We start from the raw sequence: 24,200 nt of genomic DNA, 5'->3' as shown, positions 1-24,200 counted from the left end.
GAGTCTCAAACTGTACAGTGGCCTTTTAGGCACTGCCACTGAAAAATCTGCATTGAATGGTCTTCATAGCAGTGGCTGGAATAACGGGTGGGTTGAGAGGCTTTTGAGGTGATAGACAGGAGATGTCCAGTACTCTCCTTGTGGATATGGTTGGGGAAATGATAAAGGGTTGAGGTTTATTGGGTTAAGGAGGGAATGAGGTGTCTGAGTCTACTATAGTAGCATCCTACTCTTTTTTTTTTCCTATCTCTTGTTTTTCTTCTTTCCACTTTATCTTGCATATTTCATTAACCTTCACTGTTAGCTTGTTGCTCATAGACATATTTAAATGTTTCCTTACTTTGAAGCTTTGCTATTTAGGAAGTTCAATTAAGGCACCTCAGTCAAAGGCAGAACCAGATAAATATGACAACAATGAGTTAGATATTCCAGGGCAGAGGTTCTAAAAATAATTTTTCTGTTACTCTCAAGTAGGAGCCTGAGTATAATGTAAATGGTTTGTAAGTACTTGTGAAAGTATAGGATAGAGGGCTCTGGATCAGATTGCCTAGACTTAAATTCCTAATTTTTTAACTTTTTAGTTGTATGATATTTGACACCTACTTCATACCTGTATCTTAGTTTCTCCATTTGAAAAATGAAGATAATACCTCCATCAAAGTGTGTTATGAAAAGGTTCTGAGTTAATAAATACGAGATATTAAAAATAAGGCTGATCTGCTTATAAATTCTGTTTAAGTATAATTAGTATTATTTTTGATAATTGACTTGATTAAAAAAGTGTAATTGCTTCAGCAGAATGCATGTGTATGAATATGTGTTGACATTCTAGTTTGTATTTTTATTTTATTGTGAGAGGTTCTGAAATAGTGAAACATATTTAAAGTTAGTAGAATTGCGTATCTATTTGGTTTAAATTCTATTTTAAAATATTTTTAATGTGTACTTTTTCTTACCTTATAGTCTAATTTATTTTATATGTTGTTTGTAAATGCTTTTTAATATATTACTTGCTGTTATTCTTTCTATTTTCTTATGCAGGACCAAAAGGTCTCAGATTGCTATAACTGAGGGTATATTTGAACTTCCAAATCTCACAATTCAAGCTACAAGAGCACAGACACTTCTGCTTCAAGCAATATATCAAAGTTGGTCTCATATTGGAAATGTCAGCTCTTCAGCAGTGAATGAAGCTTTGATGAATGAAGTTTTCCAAACTATAGGTAAGAACAGTCTTTTTGACAAGTGTATGGAAAATTCTTACTAGAGATGACTGATATTCTGTCGTTCAAACCCATATGTGTGGCATGTTCAACTTAAATTGTAGTATATTTCTGTGAAAGCAGATATGTATAGGTCCTGTGTAAAATCCATGATATAAGTTAAGCCATTCAATCTTTTTCTCTGCCACCAATTTGTGGATACGTTTTATAGTTCAAGAGATTATTTTCACCAACTCCTTGTACAATTGACCTTTTGGCCTTACTTGGATAACTTCTGAGGGGATCAGTATGTGTGTTTGAAATGATAACCAAGTCAAGTATAAATATAAATATTTGATTATGGTGGTAGAGTGGCATGAAATTCTTGATATTATAGAATACATTAATACTTGGTAAGCAAATTATTCTTTTTGTGTGAAAATTATTAGTATTACACCTTGAATGAATTAACTACAGAAAATTAAAAATCTGCTTTGATGCCTGTAAAAGAGATATTATCTTCATTTTATTATTCACTTTGTCGGTAAGCAAAAAAATGTTACAGAAGACTTGCTTCTTTAATTGTTTCAGTTCATAATAATTATGTTACTTTTGTCAGTGACACAAAAGAAGGATATATTAAGTGTAATCATGCTTAAAATAATAACATTATTTTCTACTTCATTTATCTGTTGAAATATTAGTTTTATTTTTACATGATGCTTTTGAAGGTTTTAATGTCAGACCTTACTATGGGGAATATATTATAAGGTCTAAAAAATGCATTTTTATTAGAGTCTTTTCGTTTGATATAGCCATTGCCTAATGTGGAATTTTATAGTTGTGTCAGGTTTTAGGATTTTATAAAGAAATGACAAATGTTTCATTAGTTTAGAAGTTCTTAACTTGGGGTATATGAAAAGGCTTTGAATACTCTGAATTTCCTGAAATAGTATGCAAATCTTAGTGTGTGCGTAAACATATTTCCCCCCGAACACATATTTATGTTCTCTTTTTAAATAGATTCATTTATTAAATGTGCTGAGTCTGTTCTTCATACAGTCTTTTGAGTTATATCTATTTTTTCTTATATTAACATATTTATAATTAGCTTTTCTTTGGTTGGTATTTGCTGTATTTCCTTTTGCATTCTTAAAACCAATGTTTTTATGCTTTATGTATATGTCTTAGAAATAGCATACAATTGGATATTTTAGGTCAAATTTCATAATCTGTCTTTTATCTAGTAAATTCAATCTATTTATATGTGTGATTGTAGTTTTTTTTGACTTTGTTTCTGCTTACTATCTTACTATATCGTTTCCTTTTATACTGTTTTAGCTACAGTGCTTCTTAAAAAATACTATTGTTTCTTACTTACCTCTTTCTACTTGTTTGGAATTGTATACTCTTATTGAATTACTAACTTAAAAATAACTGATGTTGCTTTGGAAAACACTTTGGTAGTTCTTCAAAAAGTTAAATTAGAGTTACTATATAACCCAGCAATTTTACTCCTAGATATGCACCCAAGAATTGAAAACATATATCTGTGTAAAGTCATGTACATGAATTCATAACATTATTCTTTTTTCCTTTTGCATGCAAGTTTATTTTTTATTAATAATTTTATGTATTTAAGGTATGCAATATGATATTTTGATATACATGGTTAAATGATTACTACACTCAAGCTAATTAACAGATATGTCCCCTCACATAGCTACTATATTTTTTTCCCTGTGGTGAGAGCACCTGAAATTTACTCTGTTGGCAAATTTCCACTATACACTACAGTATTATCAACTATAACTATCATTCTCTACATGAGATTTCTAGAACTTACTCATCCTGCATAACTGCAGCTTTGTCTCCTTTGACCAGCATCTTTCATTTCCCTCATCTCCTTGCCCCTGTAAATACTGTTCTACTCTCTGCTTCTATGAATTCGACTTTTTAAGATTCCGTATGTAAAGGAGATCACATAGCATTATTCCTAATAACCAAAAGGTGAAAACAACAGAAATGTCTGATGAATGGATAAAATGTGTTATGTGTACAATGGAATGTTATTCAGACATAAAAAGGAGTGAAGTACTGATATATGCTGTGAATGAACCTTGAAAACATGCTAAGTGGAAAAAGCCAGATGCAAAAAGTCACATATTATGATTCCATTTATATGAAATACTTAAAATAGGCAAATCCACAGAGACAGAAAGTAGATTAATGATTGCCAGAGTTTAGAGAAAAGGAGAACTGGGGAATGACTGCATGAGTTTCTTTTGGGGTGATGGAAATGTTTTGCAATTAGATAGTAGTAATGTCTTCACACTTGTGAATCTGCTAAATTCCATGTAATTGTACGCTTGTAAAAGGATGAATTTTATGTTTATTTTATTTCATTCAAAAATCATTTTAAATTGATGAATATTTAAGTGGACTAAATTATGTGTTATGCTCTGAATGTTTACATTCCACCAAAATTTATATGTTGAAATTCAATGCTCAAGGAGGAGGATGGGCCTCTGGGAGCTGATTAGATCATGAGGGCAGAGTCCTCATGAATGAGATTGATGTCTTTAGAAAGAGGGGCCAGAGAGGGGTCCTTTGACTCCCCCACCATGTGGAGGAAGTAGGCAGCCTTCAGCAGGAAGTGGTTCTCTTCGGAACCTGACTGTGCTGGTGCCCTGATCTTGGGCTTCCAGCCTCTAGAATCGAGAGAAATAATTTTCTGTTGTTTATCTGCTGTACAGTCTGTGGTATTTGTTATTAGAGCCCGAATGGACTAAGACAGTGTTATTGCCGTTGTTTTATGTGGAGTTACTGTGTGAAAGCTCTTCTTTTAGATCCTCACCCTTAAGGCCTGTGGTGAGGCCTTTTTTGGTAGTAGCATTTTTCACTGTATATTATTTTGTTTGTCAGATTTGTTCCCTGTGATGTTCTCTCCAGAAGTTTGTTTGTTTACTGTCTCACAGTATTAATCCACCCTTATTTATTTAAAATTTTTGTTTTTGTCAACTTAGTCTAAAAATTCATATTAATAAGCAGGTGGTGGTGGTATTGACTTTTATAATTTTTTCCCTGACAAACTCATTCTGCATTTTTTTCTGAATTGATCAAATGGACTGTGCTAGGCAGATTCTATGTAAAATTTTTTATTATGTAAATATTCTATCCTAATAGAATGCTGCATAGATATTAAAAAATGGGTCAGATAAGTACACAGAGCAAGTGATCCATAACCTGGTATGCTGACATTGAAAAACCTAAAATTAGTGGAAATAAGTTTTTGGAGATTAGAGGAGTTGAGGAAATGGAATAATGTTAGGAAGTTTCATCTCTTCGCCAAGGAATCTTAAATTTATGAAATGAAGCAGCTATAAAATTTATAATAGGTGAATTAAGAGTTAGCCAAAATTTTGTTTTGAAAATCTGGTTTCCAAGTGTCCAATTTCCTTATGTCTTTTTTTGCTCCCCCCAAATCTTATTCTGTTCATTTTATTCTTAACATAGTGCTTGCTTATAGTATTATTTCTCTAAATTTTCTGTCTTAAGATCCAAGAAGTATGTATTTAAGGTGTAAAGTTTATAGCGTTTATTATCTTACATCTGTGGGCTGTCAGTAGACATCACTCAGCACTGTTAAGCTTTGTTTAATATGTTTGGTTTAACCAGGGATCTTTTGCTTCACATTGCAGCTAGTTCTCATTTATTACATTAATGAAGTGATGATGCAGGATTATGTACATTCTTCAACTTCTCAGATTTTTATTCTGATAATCTGTGGAAGAAGAACCATTATTCTTCCATTCTACGGTTGACTATAAGCCAAGCACTTGTCTTCAGTGTTTCTGCCTCACCTTTCATGATAATCGTATACTTCTTGCTTACCTTCCTACTTCTTGCTGTCTTTTTATTGATAGTTGCTAACCCACAGCATCAGTCTCCTCCTGTCCATCACCTTCATGGCTTTTCCCTCTGTCTCTGTTGAACGTAATTCTGATTTGATAACATTCTCCTACATTATCCTCTTTTCTTTGATAACTAGTTCTTTAACACAAGTCAACACAGTTTTTTCCTTTCCTGTAGTTCAGGAAACTGTAACCTGCATTATAGTCTGCGGGTTCCATAAAAAAATTACATTTTTTTCCACATTTATGCCTTTGCCCAGGTTTACCCTTCTACCCCATGCCAGAAGTGTTTTATTTCGCTTGCTCTCCTCCTTCGCATTCCTCCTGTTCAGTTTTTCGAAACTGCGTTATTGAGGTGTAAATCACATACCATACAAGTCACCCTTTTCAAGTAGGCAGTATTTAGCCTGTAGTACATTCAGAGCTCTGTCTTCATCACCACAATCAATTTGAGAACATTTTCTTTACCCCAGAAAGAAGTCTTAGATTTTTTAGCCATCGCTTCCCAAGCCTGCCATGCCCCCCAGCCCTAAGCAAACAATAACCTGCTTTTTGTCTATGGATTTGCCTATTCTGGGCATTTCATATAAACAGATCATAGAAAATACAGTCCTTTGTGACAGAATTCTTTCACTTAGCATACTGTTTTGAAGTTCATCCATATTGTAGCATTCATCAGTTTCTTTTTATTGTCAAATAGTATTCCATTGTATGTATATACTATTTTGTTCATCCATTCATCAGTTGATGGACATTTGGGTTGTTTCCACTTTGACATTTATGAATGATGTTGCCGTGAACATGTATGTACAAGTTTTTTGTGTGGATATACGCTTTTATTTCTCTTGGGTAGGAGAAGTAGGAGTAGAAGTGCTTGGTCATATGGTAACTGTATATTTAACCTTTTGAGAAATTTGGAAAACAGCCTGTTTTCCAAAGCAGCTGTACCATTGAATATTCTTAGCTGTAGTGTATGAGGATTCCATTTTTTCCCACATACTTACCATACTGCTATCACCTGTTTTTTGGTTCCAGCCATCCTGTTGGTTGTAAAGTAGTGTCTCACTGTGATTTTGATATGCATTTCCCTAATAGTTAATGGTTTTGGCCCTTTGTATATCTTTTGTGGAGAAATGTCTACTTAGATCCTTTGTTTGTTTTTTCGTTGGTCTGTTTATCTTTTTTGTTTTGAGTTGTGAGAATTCTTTCTATTTTCTAGATACAAGTCCCTTATCAGATGCATGGTTCGCAGAGGTTTTCTGCAGTTCTGTCGGTTGTTTGTTCACTTTCTTCATGGTGACATCCTGTCCGACTTTTTCCTCAGTTGTAGCCCCAAGTATATCTTTACACTGGACCTTGTTATCTTTTAGAAGTGGTTTATTTCTCCTTTGTTACTGATTCTGCTTCTTGGTCTTCATAATTGCTTTCAGCCTTTTAAGTTCTTTTAAACTTTTTAATATCAGAATCCTTACTGCTCTTGTTATCCAAGGCCTTGATTTCCCAAGGCCAACAATTTCAGTGATGCTAACCTTCTATATTCATTTCTTCCTTTCTCTTTTCATCTTTGTTTTCTCCATGCCTGTTCTCACAAATAAGAAATTTATGTGTTACCTCTGCAAGCGCCAAAACAACACTATTCCATCTGAACTGAACTGTTACTGATTTGGGGGAGATTTAGAAAAATTCATTTATAATTGAGTTCCTATCTTACCCTTTCATTAATTGCAGGTTGTAACTTATTAGTTGGGTTTGAAATCGACGTCTTTGGGTACTCCTAAGAGTTTGAAAGAAATGAACTAGAATTAAATAGAATGCATGTAATGTAGTAAGATGAAGTATTATATTTATTATATTTATAAACATGAAAGGCATACATTTGTTAATAAATACAGTTATTGCTCTAAATTTTTTCTTGGTAAGACTAGGGATTAAAATTCTGTGCAATTGCTTCCTGAATATTGGGTTTTGGAAATTTTGAGAGGACATGAGAGATGCCCTGAGTAAAAAAAGGGAAAAAAATTTAGTATTTTTCCAAAGAGAAAGAACTAAAAGAATTGGGTGATAAATAATTAATGACATGTTTTTGAAATTCTAAAATTCTTTAGCTAGTAGTTGCATTATTGATTTTTATGCTATTTTAGATGATACGGTGAGGGATGGTACCAGGTCACTAGCAAAATACATGTACATGTAAAGCATAAGATGCTCCTGGAAAATTTTAAATGTGAAAAATTTCATTCTGATCTCTTGATTCCTAAGAAAACATGGTTATTGATTTCCTGATTCTAATAACAAGAAATTCTTAGTGAAGAGTGAGCAGTGTCAAGTTGTGAGATAATGTAATTTTATCACTCAAAGGAAATAAATTAGTTTGATAGTTAAGTTTTATGTGTCCGATTTATGCTGCATTTTAAACATTTTTTAAAAATTGAAGTATAGTCAGTTTACAGTGTGTCAATTTTCTGGTATACAATATACTGCATTTTTATATAAAGAAAACTAAGTGCAAAAAACTTATTCTTTGTTTCTTTATAGGTACAGAATTATTTCACTATTTTATTAACTTAGTTTTTTTTATAAATACGTATTTATTTAATCTTTTTTTCCTTTTAATAACTGAAGCTGTTAAATATGTCTCTATGTAAAACCAAGTAAAGTTAGGTTGTTGTATTTGATTGAGTCTTAGAATATGCAACAACCTTGTACATTAGTCTTCGAAATGTTGAAGTTATAATGGTACTTCAGAAATGTGATATCAGATTTAATTTCAAGCATCAAAACTGCAAAATTCCTTTAGGAAGAAAAGATGTTTTCTTTAATAGAGTGTACTATACTGTGTCACAAAAATGTGATAATTTTCGTTGAGTCAATTTTTAGTTTCTATTTTGTGAATGACTTTACTTAAGAGGCTTTAAGAGACTGTGTGAATATTGAACTATACTAGTGTTATTTAGAGCTACATCGATGAATTTTTCTTCCTCAGCTCTTGTAAAAGGAGAATAAAATTAAAGATATTAAATTAAGATGAATAGTAAAAAGTTCTGTGCCACTGCTTCTTAGAGGTTTAGTTTTGTCTGTTGAATTTTATTAATCTATATGCTATGTAAATATTGGTGTAATGAATGTTTTACTATCTCTGTCAGGTAATAAAAATATTTTCACTCTTCGACTATTAAAATTTACTGAATTGTAGTGTGGAAATCACACTACTTATATGTCTAAAGAAAGGTCAGTTTGTTTCATTGAGTTTCAGTTAACTTTCTCATCTGTAAAATGGTAATAGTATCTTTAGATCTACTCATAGAGTGCTTGAGAGTGCCAAATACAGTGTTACTTGAGGAGTTGATTCATTGCTCCTGCCCTGGCTGTGGAATCCTGCTAGAATCATACATATGGGGATATTACCTGTGGAGGTGGTTGTAGGGTATGAGTTCTTGGAGGCATGAGATAACTATCACTGTCAAAACTGAAGCTTCAGTGATCCAGTATTTTAGGTGAGAAGATACAGGGCAAAGGTAAATTCAAAGAGTAGGGCAGGAAAGTAAATAGGATAATGAAGTAGTGAACTTGATGAGAGAAGAATAAAATTCAAGACATTGGTTAGGTCTGGTTGTTTGGACTTAAGGAAGAAACTGTGCATTGTGCTGCTTTAATACAGCTGTTGACAAGAGGCCTTGCAAGCTCATAGACACCTATGATGAATCGTGTATTCTCTCCTGTTAGGAATTCCCCAGCGATGTGGAACAACAGGTTGCTGCAATGCAGTGGGAGAATAGAAATACGAAACCCTATCCTTTAATCTGCTTTTCATGTAGTGAGCAGCTGCCTACCAAGCATTTTTCCTCCACTGAGCTGCATATTGTAGCGACTGGATACCGTAAGACTTACTGAATAGTCTGAATTGGCTCACCTTTTTAGGTTGATGTTTCTCACGCATTAATTTCTCTGGCTTCTCCCCAGTACTATTGATGTTGGCAGGTTATATGTCCTGTGTTACACATGTGACAATTTATGCGTGGAACAATTTAGTGTTTTTCTTAAGTATCATCCCACAGATACTCACTGAGTAAGCTAGTTTTTGAAGCCAGGCCTTTGGACCCTTCGGTTGTTCTTACTTCTGCTACTACATCAAACAACCTCTCTGGTAAATAAGACCAGAAACAAAGTAAGGTGATTATAGTTTGCTATTCCATTAGGAATTCTGTGATGAAGGAATAGCAAATATTGGCAACTTAATTAAAAAATAAAGAAGTTTATAAAGAATAAACGGATGTTAAAGTTTGAACTAAATATGTATTATTAATTGGGATCATTGAATTATGCATTTTTATTTTTCATGTTTCTTATGGTACTCAAATCACAGAAACTGTAACCTCTGTAATTTTGCCAGAAGATAAAAATACAAAGTCACATGTGGCTTTTGCTTGCTTAGGAAAACAAGGACTTGTTACTGCTTTTTCCTTGCTCAGGTAGTTCATTGTTTTGTTGACAGTCTAGTTCCACTAATCTGGTATTTGCAGGGAAATTGCCTACAGACTCTCAAATCTATGCTGAAGGTGATCAAATGGACATTTGAATCTGTTATTTAAGTGATGTCTTAATGTTAAAATAAAAAATCTACTTTCCAGAATGTAACTGTAAAAGTATTTTATGCAAGATTTCATGTGGGATACCTTAATGGTTGAATAATAAATTTTACCTCATAAAAATGAAATTCAATAATACAGTAGCTTTCTCAGCTCAGTAGCATCTGGTCTATTCTCATGAGAGCCAATATTTTCCAACTCATTAGGATCATGTCGTTCTGTATGTCGTCAACATTGACTTAGCCAAGCTACCTTTACTTACATAACCGCCAAACTATTAAATAGGTCTCTTGTGGAGTGAAGTCAAATATTCCTCTTTCTTTACTTCTGCCTTAGAAGAGGGGAAGAAAATGTACATACTGTAACATTTAAACATCTGGTCTAAAACCACATCAGTGTAACTCTGAGTAAAGTTACGAATTTGGTATTCTTCCCAGGTGTGCATATAAAAAGGATTTTGGAGTTGCTGAACAGTTCTTTAACCATTTAGGAAAAGGATTGAGGTATATAGTGATATGCTTTTTCTATTCCTCTGTTTTTAAAGTACTTTTTTTCTCACGCACCTCCAATGTGTTCTAAAATATATATTTTTGAGCTGTTATAAAATTGTCTTTCCAGATAGGAGAAGTATTGATTATAAATTTATCCTTGCCTAAAAATAAAAATGAGTTAGTTTTGCATTAAACACTACCAGTGAGACTTTTTGATGTTTACAATGGAGTAAAAATTTAATAAAAGAAATAGAAGAAGACACAAATGGAAAGATATTCATGCTCACGGATTGGAGGAATCAGTATTGTTAGAATGTTCATGCAGCATAATGACTTGACTTAATATATTGAGAAGTGATTACCACAGTAAGTTTAGTTAACATCCATTGCCTTGTATAGATACAAAAAAAAAAAGAATATTTTTTTCCTCGTGATGAGAACTTTTAAGATTTACTTTTTAAGCAACTCTGAATTATACCACACAGCAGTATTAGCGATAGTCATCATGTTGTACATTTCATCCTCTACTTATTTATTTTCTAACTGGAAGTTTGTACCTTTTGACCACCTTTATCCAATTTCCCTACCCTCCATCCCCTTCCTCTGGTAACGACAAATCTGATCTCTTTTTCTGTGAGGTCCTCTCCCCACCCCCCCAATTCCTCATATACGTGAGATCAAACAGTATTTATCTTTCTTGACTTACTTCCCTTAGGACCTCAAAGTCTATCATGTTGCAAATGGCAGGAGTTTCTTTTTTTCTGTGAGTGAATAGTATTCCACTGTGTACATACACCATAGTTTCTTAATCCATTCATCTGTTGATGGACACTTAGATTGTTCTCATATCTTGGCTGTTGTAAATAATGCTGCAGTGAACATTGGGAGTGCAGTTATCTCTTTGACATAGTGATTTTATTTCCTTTTGATACAGACCCAGGAGCGTAATTGCTGGATCATATCATAGTTCTGTTTTTAATTTTTTGAGGAACTTTCATATTGATTTCCATAGTGGCGCCAATTTACAGTCCCACCAGCAGTGCTTAAGGGTTTCCTTTTTTCTACATCTTTGCCGGCATTTGTTATCTCTTATCTTTCTGATGATAGTTATTCTAACAGGTATGAGGTGATACCTCCTTGTGGTTTTGGTTTGCATTTCCCTAATGATTAATGATGTCGAGGACCTTTTCATATACCTGTTGGCTATTGTGTATCATTTGGAAAAGTGTTTAGATCTTTTGCCCACTTTTAGATCGTATTGTTTGTTTTTCTACCATTGAGTTATATGAGTTCTTTATATATTTTCGATGTTAACCCCTTATCAGATAAATGATGTGGAATTATCTTCTCCCATTCTGTAGGTTTCCTTTTCCTTTTGTTGATTATTTCTTTTGCTTTGTGGAAGTTGTTTAGTTTGTTGTAGTCTCATTTATGTTAGCTTTTGTTCCTTGTGTTTTAGGTGTCATATTCAAAAAATGGTTGCTAAAACTATGTCAAGGAGCTTTCTTCCCCCCTGCCTCCATGTTTTCTTCTAGGAATTTTCTAGGTCTTATGTTTATTTCTGTAATACATTTTGAGTTAATTTTTGTGAGCGATGTGAGATTGAGATCTGGTTTTATTCTTTTACATACCATTTTCGAGTTTTCTCAGCATCATTTATAGAAGAGACTGTCTTTTCTCCATTGAGTATTCTTGACTCCCTTATGAAATATTAGTATGCATGGGTTTATTTTTGAGCTCTTGATTCTATTCTATTGGCCTATGTGTCTGCTTTTATGTCAATACCATACTTTTTGATTAATATAACTTTATAATATGCTTGAAACCAGGAAGTGTGTTATCTTCAGCTTTATTCTTTCTTCAGATTGCTTTGGCTGTTAGGGGTCTTTTGTGGTTTTATGTAAATTTTAGGATTATTTTTTCTAAGTCTGTTAAAAAAAACCTTGTTATTGGAATCTTGATACGAATTGCATTGAACTATACATGGCTTTGGGTAGTATGGACGTTTTAACAATATTCTTTCAGTCCATGAGCACAGGATATCTTTCCATTTATTTGGGCCTTCAATTTATTTCATTATTACTGTCTTCTAGTTTTCAATGTAGAGATCTTTCACCTACTTGATTAAATTTGTCAATATTTCATTGTTTTAGATGACATTGTAAATGTAATCAGTTTCTTTGTCTACCTCCCCCACCCCAGATAATTTGTCATTAGTGTATAGAAACACTACTGCTTTTTGCCTTTTAATTTTGTTTCCTGCAGCTTGACTTGATTTACTCATTAGATTAACAATTTTTTGGTAGAGTCTTTGGAGATATTATATATATAAAATCACATCATCTGCAGATAGGGACAGTTTTACTTCTTTCTTTCCAAATCTGATGCCTTTTATTTCTTTTTCTTGCCTGATTGTTCTGGCTGGGTCTTCCAGTATTATGTTGAATAGGAATGGTAAGAGTAGGTGCCCTTTTCTTGTTTCTGATCTTAGAGGAAAAACTTTCAACTTTTTACTGTTAAGTATGATGTTAACTGTGGGCTTGTCATATATGTCCTTTATTATGTGAGATTGGTTCCTTCTATACCCAATTTGTTGAGAGTGTTTATCATAAACAGAAGTTCAATTTCATCAAATGCTTTTTGTCTGTCTCTATCTAAATGATATGATTTTTTAAATTTCTATTAATGTGATTGTGCCACATTTATTGATTTGCATATTTTGAACCATCCTTACTTCCGAGGGATAAATTCCACTTGATTGTGGCGAATGATCCTTTTAATGTGCTGCCGATTTTGGTTTGCTGTTACTTTGGTGAGAATCTTTTCATTTACATTCATCTGGGATATTGGCTGGTAGTTTTCTTTTCTTGTAGTGTTCCTATCTGGCTTTGGAATCAGGGTAATACTGGCCTCATAAAATGAGTTTGAGAGTGTTCCTTTTTGATTTTTTGGAAGAGCTTGAGAGCCCTGCTCTCTGTCAACTCTGAGGCTTGACTGGTCTGAACTTGCATTCTTGTCATGGATTGACAGTGGATTGGATAGATGATGGATGGATGGGTAGCTATGGATGCACAACACCTTAACACATGTGCACACAAACTGCTGAGTGGAAACATCTCAGTGGGTATTACAGCCTGTGGCAGGAGTATATATGTGTGTCTTTTTGGACAAAATCTTTACATTTTAAGGTTTGCAAATATTCAAGAGGAAATGTCAAGGAAGCAGCAAAACCAAGGACAGTACCACCAGTGGGTTCCGAATATCACAATGTGAGCAGAGCTGTGCTTGAAAGCCCTGATGAGTCATCTGTTAGGGCTTTGGTTAAATAAAACACTAAGCAAATTGAGTAACCAGCATTGTGTCTGTGGATCTCTTTCACAAGAACTTGTCTGACCCTGATGGTAGGATTGGGTCTGAGGCCGTGTCAGTGGATTGGGATTGGAAGGATCCTGGGGACATGGCTTCATGCTTTCTTCTCTGCCTTCCCATGAAGTCTTTCAACTCTTGGATGATAGTCCTGCCATGATTGGCTTTAGCTTTGAACTTCCCTTCATTTGGCTACTAAAGTACCTCTGGATCCACCCTTCCTAAAACTTTGCATCAAGAAGGCAGGAGTAACCTTATCACTCTACTCCTCAAGAATTGTCAGTGGCTCTCCTGTGCCCTCAGGATAAACTTAAAAGACTCCTGGTATGGCACTTTAGGACCTGGGTTTTCCCCAAGCATGAAGCTCATGCTTTACCTCTGGTTGAATCAAATCCTGCATACTTTGCTCTTCAGATTTCCTTGCCTTCATGTCCCCCCTTTCCCCACAAAAGATGCACTGATTTATTACCTCTTTTCTATTTGAAATGTAACATTAGTATTAGTGTTTAGTATTAGCATTAGTATTTCCTCTGCAAATACTTCTCTCATTCACTCAGAGTTAATTACTTTTTCCTTTGTGATATCACTATGATTAATATATCGCTCAGTTCAACAGATGTTTATTATGTAGTAACTGCTAGATTTGGACCCTGTTTTCAGAGATCTTTCAGTCTGGGAAATAAAATATTTAATTTTTGATTACACACATCATTCTGTATTATAGTTATGTTTGTACTGAGATTTTCTGACAAAATCTAGTATGCTGTAGTAGATCTTTGTTTAGACATTCACATGAAGTATCTTTCAATTAGTATACTTAATCATAATAACTGGATTAAAATTTGTTGCAAATATTCAATTAAAGTAAATTCAATAAGTCATTGGTTTTAATTATCAAATATAATAACATTTACTTCAGATTTTATTGTCAAAAATAAGTAACAGATAACAGATAGTCCTCCACAAAAATTTTTGTTGGTAATTAGAAACAGCTTTATTCTGTTTTGTTAAAATTTAATTATGAGGACAAAACATTAGAAAATTTCACATGATGTTAGACTAATATTATTTGTAAACTGGAAAGCAGAACTCATCAGTAAAATAGCTAATAATTTTTTCCATATCTGACTTGACCTCCTGTTGTAGATCTTCCCCCATGAGAAATAGTTACCTTTTCTTAATTCTTCTAAGAGCCTGCTTGATACCCACCTTACTCTTCTCTGCAGCTAGACCACTGATCTCTGCTTGTTTTTTCAGCCTTGCCCCATGTCTGGGTCTGATTCTATCATTAATCTGGGGATGATTTAAGGAATACACATCCAGGTGACTCAGGAGCATCTCCTGCAACTTTGCTTGACTATGTGCCTTAGCTCTATTGATTGAACTTGTACTTGAATTGTTCAAGCTGCCACCTTAAACTGCAATTTCAGTTGCTTAGATGCCTGTTTGTTCTGCTGGGCCATTCCCTGTCTCATCAAAGACTAACATCATGAATTTCCCTTTCTAGACTGCCGTAGGTTCTTGAGGCTTCTCCTTAATTTTCGCCCATGGATGTGGTACTCCCTACTAACTGTTACCAGACCATTTTTGAAGAATCCACCTGCTGACCGCCAATGTTACCTTTTTTTTTTTTTTAAGGAATTATTGATTGTATTACATTTGCCTGCAGGAACTGCATTATTTCTCGTTGAACAGGTATCTGATCTGACCACTTGTCTTAGCTTTTTCATTTTTTTTTTTCTCATTGTAAAGATCCAGCATTGACAACTCTCGCTCACTGCTTGTTTTTGTAAATAAAATTTTATTGGAACGTAACTACACTTGTTCCCTTAAATGTTGTCTATGGCTGTCTTTGTCCTACAATGTCAGTGTTGAGTAGTTGCAACAGAGACCATATGGTTCCGAAATATTTACTATCTGGCTCTTTATCAGAAACATTTTGCTGACCCCTGATATGGTTTATAGTCTTGTTCTTTTCATTTGGTGCCTATTTTAAATATTGTACTTTTTATTTTATAGAGGTTTTATGAGAAAATGACCATATTTATTCATGTGACTTCCATGTAATTTTTAAATTCAGTTAGTTGGATGTTTGGCAGAAGATGTCTTGGACTTTAAATAATCTTCATTGTTAACTTTTTTCATTTTTTTAACTACCATTTTGTTAAAGAAAAGTGTCTCTTCCAAAATAGATAGGATTAAGTGATTATGATAATTGATACTTTCTACTCTAGTCATCTGCCCATAGTAAATCAGTCACCAAGTATTGTCAAATTTATTTTCTAAGTACTTTTACAATGCATCTATTTTTCTCCATTTTTACTTCTGTCACTCTAAGGCAACTTCATTATTTCTTTTCCCCCTTCCAATCCATTTTCTACCATGTACTAGAGTGAGCTTTGAAAAATTCCGATGTGATCAAAGCACTCAGCCTTAAATGACTTCTTGTTAACTGCAGGATAAAGACTCAAATCTGGCTCTATACTTCATTAACCTTTCAGTGTCTCAAAAGAGCTGTGCTTCTTTTTGTCTTACGGTTTTTTTCAAGCCATTCCATCTTTCTGCAATGTTCTTCTCCCTCTATTTCACCTATTTATAGCAACTTGTCCTTTAGAGTCCAGCTCAAGTGTCACTTCCTCAGAAGATTCTTGAAGTAGAAAGTAGATTCCACGAGGGCAGGTTCCATGTTTCAATTTGCCCTGCTGTATCTCCAGCGACTAGTATATACTTTGGATAGTGTCTAAAGATAGTAAGTACATGTCTGCTTTTTTGAGTGAGCATTCTAAATGTAAATAGACTACAAGTTCTACCAATTCTTAGGGTCACCCCCCTTCCACACCTGGCTCCAACATCATGTGTAGTATAGTAGATAGGAGCCAGGAGATCTGTCTGCTAGTGACTGAGCAGTCAACCACTTAAAATAAAGACTATCATTAAATTATGGAAGATAATTGTTAAGAAGAAATTACTATGATTTAAGTTACCTGTGAAAAATGGTTAAAATAGAATTGCTATGTGAGTTCTTATGTCTGGGGTCCCTAAGACCCCTATTTTGGAGATTCTCTGGAAGAACTCAATAGACAGCATAGAGTATGTTTGTATAACATTTTTGATAATTAATATTTAATAACTCAGACTTATGTCTAGTATGGTAGCTTCTAGCCATTTGGGATTAATCTGAATTGAGATGGCTGTACATGTGAAATTCTTACTGGGTTCAGACCCTTTTTTGTAAAACAAAATTGTGTAAAATATCAATTTTTTGGGACTGATTAAATATTAACTGATAGTATCTTATATTTGGTTAAAAATGTTATTAAAATTAATTTCATCTATTTTTACTTTTTAATGTAGTTCTCACAAAATTTTAGGGGAGAGGGAAATAGCTCAGTGATAGAGCCAGTTCTTAGCATGCATAAGGTCCTGGCTTCAATCCCCAGTACCTTGTGGTAGATAAATATTTGTTGAGATCCAGTGTCACCTTACCCACTGTTCTTCACTCTGAATTGTATTTATTTCTTTCAAATATTCAGACTCACCCCTCAGATGATCAAGATTTGTCATTATTAGGACAGTTCAGAAGAAGACTTGTAGGTCATAAATGTAGTTGTAAATGAGGAGTACCAAAAATGTTTTGTTCAGTGAGACATTGATGTAGTTTAAGACTACTTTGAAGGACAGTTCTTGGCTGTCTCCTAATTCACTATATCAGTCAGGATCTATGGTTTAAATTCTACTCCCATGCAACTCCCTCTTTCCCAGTTCTGCATACTAGTTTTAGGATCTCAGGTGCTTAAATTCTTGAAGTTTTAGTTTTGTCATTGTGAAAATGGATGATAATACATTTTTTATGGTTTTGTTGTGATAATCTGCATTCATCACAATGCCTGGCTTAATGATTGGTGGTTACTGTTACAAATTATATTGACAACAGTAATTAAAATATGTTGCATTATTTCACGATTTTATAAAAGATAACAGGGTTTTCTAATTCTATAAAGGAAAGAAATGAGCTAGAACTCGAAAAAATTTAGTTGGATGAAAAGAAGAACCAGTGGTGTTGCTGCATCTCTGAGACTGGAATGGAATGGGATGACAGTTACTCATTGAATGGCATTACATTACTTACTTGCTTTCTAATACTTCTTCCCTGTAGAAATCATTGTGTATGTTTCATGTAATAGCTGTCAGTGCACTGATCACAGGGGGTCAGTTATTTAAATATCTCCATTTCCTTTGAATGGATCTTTACTTTTTTTCTGCGGCACATGGTTTTAATGTACACTGTAAAGAGAGCCCTTACATAGTAAGTGTTCTTTATTGGTGCAGTATCGCTGTTCATACTGGAGATGATTTTAAGTATGTTGGAACCTGTTTTTAATTATAAAAATTATTTTACTCCATATTAGGAAAAATATATCCATATGTTACACCCATGATTTCAGATATTATTACTTAAGGTAATAATGGAATAACAGTTTGCTCATGAAATAAATTTATCATCAAGTAAAAGTAAAAAAATTGTGGGTAAATTTTAAGAAAAATGTTAGTATTAGCTAATTACTTATTTAGTCCTTGCTTTGAGCCAGGTGCTCCTCTAAGTGCTTGATATCTACAGAGTCTTTTAATCCTTACAACAATTTTGAGAGGAAGGTACTATTATTATCACCATTATACAAATGAGATACTGAAGCTCAGAGAGATTAATAGGCTTGCCCTTGGTTATAGAACATGTGAATGGCAGAGCTGCAAAATCACTCCATGTGCTCTGACAGTTTTCAACCTCTTAGCCACTGTGCAGTACTGTGGCTTCTTTGTTAAGTCAATAATAGTACAAATGATACATGGGTAGAGTAATATTGTTAGTACACAAATACATGAAGTTTGTAAAAACTGCTCTAGATAAGAAAATTATTCTTATCTATAATGAATATATTTCCATACACATATGGAATTAAATAGAGATGCTTTCCAAATATCTGTCAAGGTTATTCTAAGTATTAAATGAAGCATTATCACTATCATGCCTTTAATATAATGAAATAATGCTATATTTTAAAAAAAAATCACAGTATTGTGAGGTATGGTCACAGTTTTATCACCACTTCTGCACCTGTTTCTGTGAACAGGAAATATTCATAGTTTATAACTAGAGAAAATTATTTTTTCCAGGTCATTCACAACTGTGTTCCAAACTGTTTTGATATTTTAGTTTCAGGATTTAACTTCCTAAAAAAAAGTCATGTGACATCAGCAGTGAGGTGCAATGAAAGCTCTCTCAGGAATACTCTTAATAGAAAGGAAGACTTTGGGTCTGTGAAGTTGTGTGGGCTTGAATGTGATTTTTATTTGATATATGAGCTGTGACATAACTATTGCATGACTGAGATGTACTTGTAAGTGCCGTACTATGCAGATGGGTTTTTTCTGAAACAAAGCCAGAAACAAAATCTTGAATGCGTTCATTTAGTGGGGAAAGAATACTTCATAAAAACATATGGAAACATTTCTAAGTTTTTTTCATTAAATGAGGCTTTTACTTTCTAAGCATTTTTATGATTGTTCAAGTTAATAAGTCATTTGCCTCATATTTTCCAAGTTTAGTGAGACATGGGAGGCTTACAGAACTGGGATGTTTTGAAACAACCAGATCACTTTTAGGAATGTACATTTTAGAATTAGACAATTATCAAAAATTATGATTGAATCATGGATATAGTTTTCATTAAATTATTAGTCATAAGACTGTCCATCTCCAAGTATTTTAACATTATGATTGGATTTCATGAGGAGATTATACATGTATAGAGTCATTACTCTTTTTGCTCATTTTTAAGTTGTAAGAGCATAGGACAACATTAAAGGAAATCATAAAAAGAAAAAATACCGCAAGTATAACATGACTGTTTTTAATTTTCCATGTTCTGTTCTAACCCATGTCCCTCTACATAAAGTTTTACATGGTTTTTATTTATTATGTATATACCACTTTATGTTATGCTTTTCTTTTATAACATCACATTAAATTGTTTTTCTTTTTGGTGGTCACATACTTTTGTTTTTCCCATTGTGAAAAGCATACAAAGAAAATTTCCTTAGATTCTGCGTCCCTCTCAACCTCTCATTTTATCTTTCTCTTTTCCTTCACAGAGAAATAACTTAGAATGATACACATGTTGCTTTGCCTCTTAGCTTTGATACTGAATCCAGTGTATATTTTGTAGTTTTTATCTTCCTTGACTATGTATTTGATACACAGAGAACTCTTTTTGATTTGTGGGCTCTTTTCCTTTGTCTTTTATCCTTGACCTTGAGGAAGTACTTGGACTAATCTTTTCTTTCTGTGTGGCTTCAGCTACCACCCATATACTGACAACTGCTTCATTTAGTTCTCTAGCCCCGAACTTACTCCTGAAACTGATAAATTTGTTTGGATGTGCCAAGATATCTAAAACTGACTATACTCAAAATGAAACTTAACCCTTTTTTCTAATTATAGCTTATGATATTACCCATGGTCTCATGCAAAACACCTAGGAGTCATCATGTTCTGTCAGTTCTTCTCTTAAATCTTCCTAACCTCTGACCTCTGCTTTGTGTTACTGCTTCTTTTTTCCAATTGGGATTATTGTAGTATCTTATCAAGTGATCACTCAGTCTTCTCTTGTTCTTTTCCAGCTCTTACTTTCCATTGCAGCCTCAGTGATCTTTATAAAATGGAATTTTGCTCATGTCCTTCGGTGGTTTTCCATTTGTCTTCAAGATAAAACTGGAACTTCTTTGTGTATCAGTACAAGGTCGTTTCATGATCTCTCAGACCTATCTCTTGAAACTTTATTCAAGTCCCTTCCTTTAGTCATTTTGAACTACTGGGTGCCCAAACACACAGAAGTTTCCCGTACCTCTTTGCTGTTGCTGCACATGGTATTGTGTCTGCCTGGAACACCCTCATGACCATTTCTTCCTCTTCTTTGCTTAACTACTACTTTTCCTTTAAGACTTAACTGAGGCTTCATTGCCTTCAGTTTGACTCAGGTGTACTTCTGTATTCCCAGAGTATGCTTTCTAACATGATGCCACGTATATACTGTATGACTCAAAAATGCTTTTAATTGAATTATTAAATAATATTCCTCTGAGTTAATTTTTGGGAGTTCATTAACACTTGGAATTTAGGTGATTGATTCTTAGATAAAGCATTTTGCATCTTTGCATATGTTAATATTTTTAAAAGTTATTTCCCTGCAAAAATAGTCCAAGAAATATTGTACTAAAGGTAAGGACACTTTTTATGACTCTTGGGCATCCTCCTTTGGGTAATGAATTTTAATATCATCTTGCCCCAAATGCATGTTATTCGGTAGGTATAATGAGTTTTGAAATCAATACTGTTGGTACTGGTAACATTTTCTCATTTCAAAGACATTTTTATCTTTTAAAGAAAAACTGACCTTGGGATATTCATTCATTTTTGCATTTAGTAAACATTTGTGGGCACCACTGTATGCCACTCTTTGTGCCAGGCACTGGGAACACAAATGTAGTAAGATTCTTCTCCTCCCTATTCTTATCTTGGTTAATTGCAAATACATTTCGCAAAAGATTTGAACAGTGATACACATACTACAATTCATACATGTTTATTATGCTAATTGGAGCTGTTTATTAAACAGGAAGACAAATTAATGTTAAATTTAACCGATTAATGCCATAAATTTATCAGAGTTTTTGTTGTTTATATTTGAGAGTGGTTTTCTTACTTATAAAATTGCCCTTTTCTATCTTAGCATTGTATTTTTGCTTTTATCCCTTATATTAGAGGAAGGTTGTTTCAATTAGGATCAGATTTTAATGAGTAGTAGAAATTTTTTTGTTGGAAAATATAATTAATAGATTGCTGAATGAAGTTTAGTTTTTTTAAAAACAAGTTGAATTAATGGGTATTTGTAATATAGTTTATGTGTGTTTATTTCTTAAACTGTTGTTCTGGTATGTTACATATTTCAATATTAAAATGTAAGCAGATGGTTATAGTATTTCTTTGTACATGATATCCACACAAGAACTCTTTGTACTGTTGGCGGTACTGTTACACAGTTCCTTACTACAATAAGTAAATACATTACCTCAGCCCTTAATCAGCCTACCATTGCCACTGATGACCCAATGCTTAAGTTGTAACAGTATGCTGCTGACCCAGACTCTGGGGGCTTATTTTATTTTATTTTTTGATGCATTGCTGTAGGCAATTTTAAGGGTGTGGAACCAAGCCATTTTCTCCCTTGGACTCATTTCCACTTTTATTTCCTATGGGAGGCTTAGCCTTCCTTTAAAAGACTAGGATTTTAAAATTGTTCACCTATTCTGTGATTACTGGGTGGAGGAATAATGTAATGCTGCTTGTCCATTTTAGCTCACTGAATTGAAAAAAATTAGTTTGACTTAACCATTGGTGTTAAACAATTCTCAATTAAAATTTTGGGATTCATAAAATGCTTTTCTGGTGGTAGACACTTTATTTTTGTGTGTGTATGTGTGTGTGTTTCATAGTTTAGATTTGTTTTTATGCTTATATGCTAGGAAAGTTTGACCTGATTTTGTCCTGGGAGGGTGTAATTGAGAAGTGACAGGTTATATGAAGTCAAAAAGAAATTTAATGAGTTGTGAAAACCAGTGCTTCATTTTTCCTTGGTAACTAATATGTTATTTGTAAGGAAATATCCTAAAATGTTCAAAATGGGCCTCTAAATTGCCTAGTGGCTTTCAATTTTAACATTAATAACTGCCTCTTGAAAACAAAATGAAGTTTATTCACTAAGAAGAATAAAGTTATTTTATTTTTACAATATGAATGTTTGGGACTTGGTATGTACTTAACGTTACAGATTAAACTATGTAAAAATCATATGCTTTTTAAGTTTTTTTAAAAAATTACTTAGTTTAGTCCATTTCCTTTCTTCATCAAGAAATTTATAGAAAATCTTACTTGAACCAGGTGCATTATAAGGCACTGGGGTTATTAACAGGAGGCAGGCACAGATTGAAGGAGCTCCATTCTTAATAGGGAAACATATATAAATAAGCATGTAATTTTAATATAGTATGGTAAATACTGCTAGATGTTCAAAAGACAGGCACAAAAAAAGATCAGTTAATTGTTTTTGAAGGCTTCATAGAGGAGGTACCATTGGAATTAAGACTTACCTATAAATAAAGTAAGAATCTGCTAAGTGCCACGTGGTTAGGAGTTGGGGGAGTGTGTGGGTATATTTGTTGTATGAATGTTAGTGGGGAATGGGGTGGTGGTAACTTTTTCATCAGATGCTTGATATAAAGTGAATTCTTGATGCACTGGTAAAAATGACCAGCTTGATTCATAGTCATAGGAGTGATTTTTGAAATGGAAAGAGTGCTGGTTGAGTTCTCCAGGGAGCAAACACTGAGATGGAGTTAGGACTGTGAATGGTTTACTGACAAGTAACACCTGTGAAAAGTAAAGAGTAGGAGCAGGGTTGGTCAGGAGGAGTCCTTGCATTGTGAAGCTGACTTGACATCTCTGCCAAGCCAACAGGGGCTTTTAGAACTAAGATTTTTGGAGGAGTCCTGGACTGGGTGGAAAATACTACTCGACCTGTGGGTGGTTGAATCTGCAAATGTGGAGCTTGCCGATACGGAGGGTTGACTGTAAGAGACTTGAGCATCTGAAGATTTTAGTGTCTACTGGGGTTAGGGAAGTGGAGATCATGGAACTAATCTGCCGCAGACATCCAGGGAAGACTGTGTGTCCTTGACTGCATAGCTGAGGCAAACTCTAAAGAAGCTAACAGCTGGAGGCTGTCAGCTGGGCAGTGTGTCTTTTGCTGAAGGGTAATCTAAGGTGATCTATGTGTCTGTCCCAAGGATGCGATGGGCCTTTGGATGATAGTAACCATTTAGTAAGTAGCTGTCACTGGACACTTACTATGCATTAGGAATATATTGTTCTGGAACTGGGTTTTGCAAGCAAAGTAGATATGTTGCCGTTCTTACATAGGGCAGAGATCTGGAGGAAGAGTATTCCAGACAAAAGGAGCATTAGATATAAGGCCCCATTATGGGCAACAGCTTGACAAAAAGAGAAAGAGGAAGGCCCAGTTGGAGAGTTCTGAAAAAGAGTATATGTGGATGTGTATCTTTTCTGCAGACATTATACTATTGCCAACAGTATAAAAGAATTCTCCAAGAGACTTCATTTTTGAAGATCAACACTTTTTTAAAATGGGTTTTAGTTCAGAATACAAAGCAAAGTGCTAGTTGTTGCCTCAGTGATAGTATAGTGGTAAATAGTGACCTTTACTCTGCCCATTTAGTTGAGAGAGAGAGACAGAGACAGGTAGACAGACAGACAGAGAGACAGAGACAGACAGAGAGACAGAGACAGGCAGACAGACAGACAGAAGGGAAATGAAGTCAGAGAGTTGGAGGGATCTGATAAAGCCTTGCAAGCCACAGTAAGGACTTTGGATTTTATTCTAATTGCAAGGGGAGGCCAGTGGAGAGTTTTAACCAGAGGAGGACACAATTTGACTTATGGTTTGAAAGTTTACTTTTGCTTATCAGTTTCTGCACTTAATAGTAACAATGCAAGTATGTTTTGTCTTC

The 24,200-nt window shown here is 34.1% G+C and overlaps 1 protein-coding gene across 10 annotated transcripts in view; it reads left to right on the top strand.

The window, feature by feature from the left end:
* The window catches only part of VPS13B (vacuolar protein sorting 13 homolog B), a 626,989-nt gene that overhangs the window by 110,635 nt on the left and 492,154 nt on the right, over window positions 1-24,200 (top strand). For 9 of the 10 annotated variants that reach the window (XR_010377054.1, XM_064476933.1, XM_064476934.1 and 6 more), the window contains exon 17: window positions 1,042-1,223. Coding sequence is in view for 9 of the 10 variants with exons in the window: in XM_064476933.1 (XP_064333003.1) it covers window positions 1,042-1,223 (182 nt within the window). In the remaining variant the exon portion in view is untranslated. Of the gene's footprint in view, window positions 1-1,041; window positions 1,224-15,066; window positions 15,577-24,200 lie in introns of those variants that run through there. The other variant, XM_064476940.1, reaches the window with a different exon arrangement.

This window comes from Camelus dromedarius, chromosome 20, assembly GCF_036321535.1.
Source record: "Camelus dromedarius isolate mCamDro1 chromosome 20, mCamDro1.pat, whole genome shotgun sequence".
Taxonomy (NCBI): Eukaryota; Metazoa; Chordata; class Mammalia; order Artiodactyla; family Camelidae; genus Camelus; species Camelus dromedarius.
This window is presented reverse-complemented; position numbering and strand designations above follow the sequence as displayed.